The sequence below is a fragment of the Lipotes vexillifer genome, unplaced genomic scaffold (assembly GCF_000442215.2).
Source record: "Lipotes vexillifer unplaced genomic scaffold, Lipotes_vexillifer_v1.1 scaffold395, whole genome shotgun sequence".
Taxonomy (NCBI): Eukaryota; Metazoa; Chordata; class Mammalia; order Artiodactyla; family Lipotidae; genus Lipotes; species Lipotes vexillifer.
In genome coordinates this window covers 8,252,935-8,258,205 of record NW_006797390.1, presented here as the reverse complement: position 1 = coordinate 8,258,205, position 5,271 = coordinate 8,252,935, and the positions used below count along the sequence as shown (strand labels likewise).

General features: G+C 58.4%; 1 protein-coding gene across 1 annotated transcript in view; it reads left to right on the top strand.

Annotated features, from left to right (window-relative positions):
• CACNA2D4 (calcium voltage-gated channel auxiliary subunit alpha2delta 4) overlaps nt 1-5,271 on the top strand; it is a 91,291-nt gene that overhangs the window by 22,848 nt on the left and 63,172 nt on the right. Inside the window, exons 14-17 of the mRNA XM_007469519.1 lie at nt 628-777; nt 1,868-1,944; nt 2,701-2,781; nt 3,411-3,485. Coding sequence (XP_007469581.1) covers nt 628-777; nt 1,868-1,944; nt 2,701-2,781; nt 3,411-3,485 — 383 coding nt within the window. The remainder of the gene's footprint in view (nt 1-627; nt 778-1,867; nt 1,945-2,700; nt 2,782-3,410; nt 3,486-5,271) is intronic.

Sequence of the window (5,271 nt, the reverse complement as noted above, 5' to 3'; positions counted from 1 at the left end):
GGTACGCGGGCCTCTCACTGTTGTGGCCTCTCCCGTTGCGGAGCACAGGCTCCGGACGCGCAGGCTCAGCGGCCACGGCTCACAGGCCCAGCCGCTCCACGGCATGTGGGATCCTCCCAGACCGGGGCACGAACCTGCGTCCCCTGCATCAGCAGGCGGACTCTCAACCACTGCGCCACCAGGGAAGCCCGGCATTTGCTCTTTTAAGTACCGCCTCAGCTGCAGCCCCCTCCCCATAACTGAGGGACGATAGCAGTCAGGGAAAGGAGGAGGTGGGGCTCTCAGAAAACAGACCCGGGACAGAGCTGCCGGCAGGCACCCCTGAGGACAGCCCTGCGGGGAGTGAGGGGTGGCCTCGCGCCCTGAGTTGAGGCCCTGCTGCTCCTAGTACAGCTCTGGTGCTTGGGCAGGGGGAGCCTCAAGGTTCTGCCAAGTCCAGGCAGGGCCAGGCCTTCATGTCCCCACAGTACCACTGGCCTCCAGCTGCCCCGGGAGAGGGCAGCCTTGGGAAAAGTGGTGCCTAGTGGCCCAGGGCAGCTCCCAGCAAGGGGCCCAGCCAAGAGCCGTCGGCGGCTGGTGGGTGTGCAGGCCCTGCATCCATAGCCATATGCCCCCTCCCCTCCACAGGCTACTACACGCAGATCTCCACTCTGGCAGATGCCCAGGAGAACGTGATGGAATACCTGCATGTGCTCAGCCGGCCCATGGTCATCAACCACGACCATGACATCACCTGGACGGAAGCCTACATGGACAGCAAGGTGGGGCCCCCAGGGAGTGAGAGGTGACTCCTGGGCTGGGAGTGGGGTGGGCAGAGCACGTCCTGGAGAGACACTGGGGGAGTAACACCTTGGCCCGGGAGCCCCGGGAGCAGACCCCCCACCAAGGGCCGCCCCCCGTGGACAGAGCCATCTGCTGTAGACTCATCCCTCCCTTTTCCCATCATCCTCACCTGCTCTGGGAAGAAAGGGGACCAACCAGTGATTCAGGACACTACAGCTTAACCAGCGGCCTCCCTCAGGGCCCGAGTTTCCAACAAGACCTCCTGTAGTTCTCCCCCATGCAGAACCAGACAAGGAAGGTAGACAGTCAGATGAGGTGTTGGGGAACGGGACCTTCCTGACACGCCTCAAACCCAACGCAGACGCAGACCCCTGCTCCAGCAGCGTCATAGCAGGCTGGGATTAAGAGAGATCTGGACATAGTGGCTTCGATAGGAGAGAAGTGTGTGTCCCCCTCACGTAAAAGGGGACACGTAAAAGGTGGATGATGAGCCCCCTGGCCCCTTCCTGCTCCCCCCTGCCCACTGCCATCCCTGGGGTCCACGTAGTCCAGGCGGCTAGTGGGGCTCAGGACGACTGCGGACGAATTCTAGGCTTCAGCTGGAGGAAGGGAGGGGGGCACACCCCACCTTTAAGAGAAATGTCCAGGGACTCTTACCTGACACTATCTGGCATCTCAGTGACCAGAACTTGTCCCCTGTTGACTCCTCGGCCTGTCCTCTTGCTGTCTGAGCCTTTGTTTCTGGGCTCACGCACAGATGGGCTGGTGCCATGGTTGCACCCTCATCCTTGGCGTGGCCGAGACCAGAGGCCTGGGTGAGCCTGGGTGTGCTCAGGGGCTGGGCCGCATACTCGGGGCTCTGGGGCCCGCTCCGGCTTAGGGCTTCATTGGCTAAGTGACGTCAGCCCGCTCCCCTGTCCGGCCTTCCCCGCTCCAGCCTTTCCCCCAGCTGTCTTCATGCAGAGAGGGGAAGCCTCCTTGGGGATTTCTTCCTCCCCTTGGAAGGCGCCCCTGAGTTGTGGTTGGAGTGGTGGCTTGGGTCCCCAGTCTGTGGACACTGCCCTTCGCTCGTCCCCCCTCACAGCTCTCTACCCGCAGGCGCAGAGCATGGCGCTGCTGACCACCGTGGCCATGCCTGTCTTCAGCAAGAAGAATGAGACAGTAAGTGGCTGCTCATGAGCGGCTGCCCGGCTTAGAGCTCCAGCCGCTGCCTGGCGTCTTTAGACCTGTGGCTCTTGACGTGGCGTCAGAGCCGCCTTGGGAGGGTTTAAGTTCAGGTTCCAGGCCCTGTGCCCAAGTAGCCACGTCAGAATCTCTGGGTCGGGAGGGGATGGGGCAGGGTCCACGGGGCTGCCCCGTGATTCTGTTCATCCAGCCTGGCGCTGACCCGCTGCTCTGGACTTGGGACCCTGGCTTGGGGATCAGGGCCAGAGGGGTCACCTGCCAGGCTTCCAGCAAAAGCACACTGAACCTGCCAGTGTGGGCAGAGCCTGGCTTGTTCGTAAAGGCTCTGGTGGGGAGTGTGAGAGCCGTCCAGCCTCTACCTGGCCAGGGAGTATTTCCTCACGGGCCCTGGGTGTTTCAGGGCCCCCCTAGATGAGGGGCCCTTGGGTCCCAGCACTTCAGCCTCTCCTGTGAAAGTTCATATTTCATTCAACTTTGTCCTTCATTTAAATATTACAACTTAAATATTAATACTGCACGTTAATCTTCCCAGTGGCTGAGACTACTCCTGGGGCCTCTTCTAGTAGGTTCTAGATTTTTATTCCAGGGAGCTCTGCCTAAAATCTAACTGCAGAGCAGAGACCACCTTAGGTCCAAGTGGCTTCCTCTTCCGGGCTCTGGAAAGGCCGTGGGTTCAGTTTGGCCTCGTGCATGGGAAGCCTGGTCCCCCCTGAAGCTTGCATTTCCTTCCAGCGATCCCACGGCATCCTTCTGGGTGTGGTGGGCTCTGACGTGGCCCTGAGAGAGCTGATGAAGCTGGCGCCCCAGTACAAGGTGAGCCTGGATCAGGCCCCCAGGAAGGGTCACAGGCCCCCCAGGAGCCATCCCACCAGGCTCCGGAGGCTTCCTGCAGGCAGTGCAGCCAAGCCCACAGCTGGGACGGGGCCTGGGGCCGCCCCAATGTCACACCCCCGGACGCCCTATGCTCCCTCCCCAGACACCCCACCCCCAGACATCCCCCCATCCTGCCCCCCACATCCCACCCCTGGACATCCCACCGTTAGAGACGTTTGGGCACAGAGCAGGGGAACCGAAACTTGGGCCCCTGGGACGCTTGGTCACAAGAGCTGCGACGTGCTCTGTGGCCTTCGGCACCTCTGTCCCGTCCTGGTCCGCCTTGCCCACCACGCAGCCCCATCTGGGGAGGAGCGAGGTTGTGTAATCAAAGCCCCAGAGCAGTGGTGGGAAGGAGGCAGGTGGTGACTTGCGTTGTTATGGTCACTGCCAACTGTAGCATCTGGAGCAGAATTCAGAGTGAGCGGCTGGAAGCTGCCCAGCTTGTTCATACTGTCGCTGAAACGGGGCTGTGAGAGGCGGTCTTCCCGCCTGTGGCCCCGCGCCCTGCCCGGCCCCAGTTCTCCTGCACAGATACCCGCTGACCCCCTCCATCCCTGTCTTCCTAGCTCGGGGTGCACGGCTACGCCTTTTTGAGCACTAACAATGGCTACATCCTCTCACATCCTGACCTTCGACCCCTGGTAGGTACTGATCCTATTTGCCTCGGGGGTCTTAACTGTACGGGATGTGGGGGTAGTTCATACAGACAGTTAAAACAATGAACACGCATTCAGCTCCATTTAAGAACCCAATGGACTACAAGAAAAAAATTAAGTCATGGTCCCTGTTTTCAAATTGCTTATGATCTAGCAGGAGAGACAAGGCAGAAATGCACAAACTGGTAGCAGCCAGTCTCCAGGGAGCCTGTCATGAGTGTGCAGTGTCCCTGGAGGACCCGTCCCCTTCCCCGTTGTCACCCCCTCAGTCACCCCACGCTCTGTCTTGGAGTCTGACCATGTGTCCCCAGGTCGCCAGGGGCAACCCCAAGGGTGTAAGTGCCAAGTTAACACTACAAATGGCAGGAGGCGTCCCCCACGAGGTGGGGAGCAGAGCTGAGGCTGCCCTGAGGATGTGTTCTCAGGGCTCCTGCCCCCTTCCAGCTCCCTCCATCCCAAGGCAGGGGCGCATGGCATTTTCACCTGCGCTCAGATGAGCAGCCGAGGCCAAGAGAGAAAGCAGCAGCCTTTTATCTAAGGGGCTGCCTCCCCGGCCGGGGGGCTCCCCAAGGCCTCCATCTGTGGCAGTGGTGGCCACACCTCCCAGTGTGGTTGTTGGGAAGTGGGGAGGGGAGTTGGGGTCCCAGCGGCGTCGCGACCCTTCCCCTCCACCAGTCTCCTCTGGAGTCAAGGTTGGCACTGAGGACAGCAGCACCGGGGGCGCCTTTCCGAGCTCTCTCCTGCCCAGGTGCCATGGAGAGACCAGCCTAAGCCACAGTGCTGTCCGTTCGGGTCAGACAGACGCTGAGTGACCAAAGGCACTGATTGAGCTATTTAAGGAAACGCTAGGGGTTCAGAGTTGAGAGAGACCAGGAACACTGACCTATACCAGCGGGTCCTGTGGGGGGCAGCCCCAGGGCCAAGAAAATGACTCATTAGGGGACGAACAAAAATGTTGACCCTTTAGAATTAAGGGGCACCAGTCCAAAACCTGTCTGTCAGCATCTATGTAGTGTGGATGAATATAAGGTCTCAAGCAACCAATGCGTACTGTGGGCCCGTCGCACGCCTGACCTAATCATACTCCGAGAATGCTATCAACAGACGTTTATGGTCCAGTTAAGGAAACAGACTTACACAAATGAAACGATTAGAGAGCTATACCACGCAGAACATTATCCCATACAGCAAAGGCAACACAGTGAGACTCCGGTGGAGAGAGCGATTCATTCATGACAGGTGTTGAGGAGAATAGTTGAGTTTAAAAAAGATAAAGCATAGAGGATATGCCTAGTAATAAAGGAGGGGCCAGAGCCTTACTTTCGGCCTGAAATGTTTCCATGTCAGTGCCCAAAATATGAATAATGGAAGCGGAATTACAGTTTTCCTATGAGGAGCCCAGGATGACCTTTCAGGTATCCTCAGGAATTAGGAGGTGGCAATGAACGAGGAGGGTCACTTCTTACTCAAAAGCAGCACAGCCAGTGAACAGGAGGGCAGGGCAGGGCTGCTTGTCATGAGAATAGACTTTCAACAGGCCAAGAATGGGAACATCGTTCGAGCACAGGCAAGAAACCTGAGACACTTTCTTGAGAAAAGAGGAAACTTGCTGAAGCAAGATACACAGTGATGGGGGACTTCAGCCATTCAAGCATCTGTGGGGGGCCCCGTCCTGCTAAATAGAGACCCTCTGCTTAATTCCTAATGACCCTGATGATAAACTATCCTCTTTCCTTTTTTTTTTTTTTTTTTTTTCGGGTCACGGGTCTCC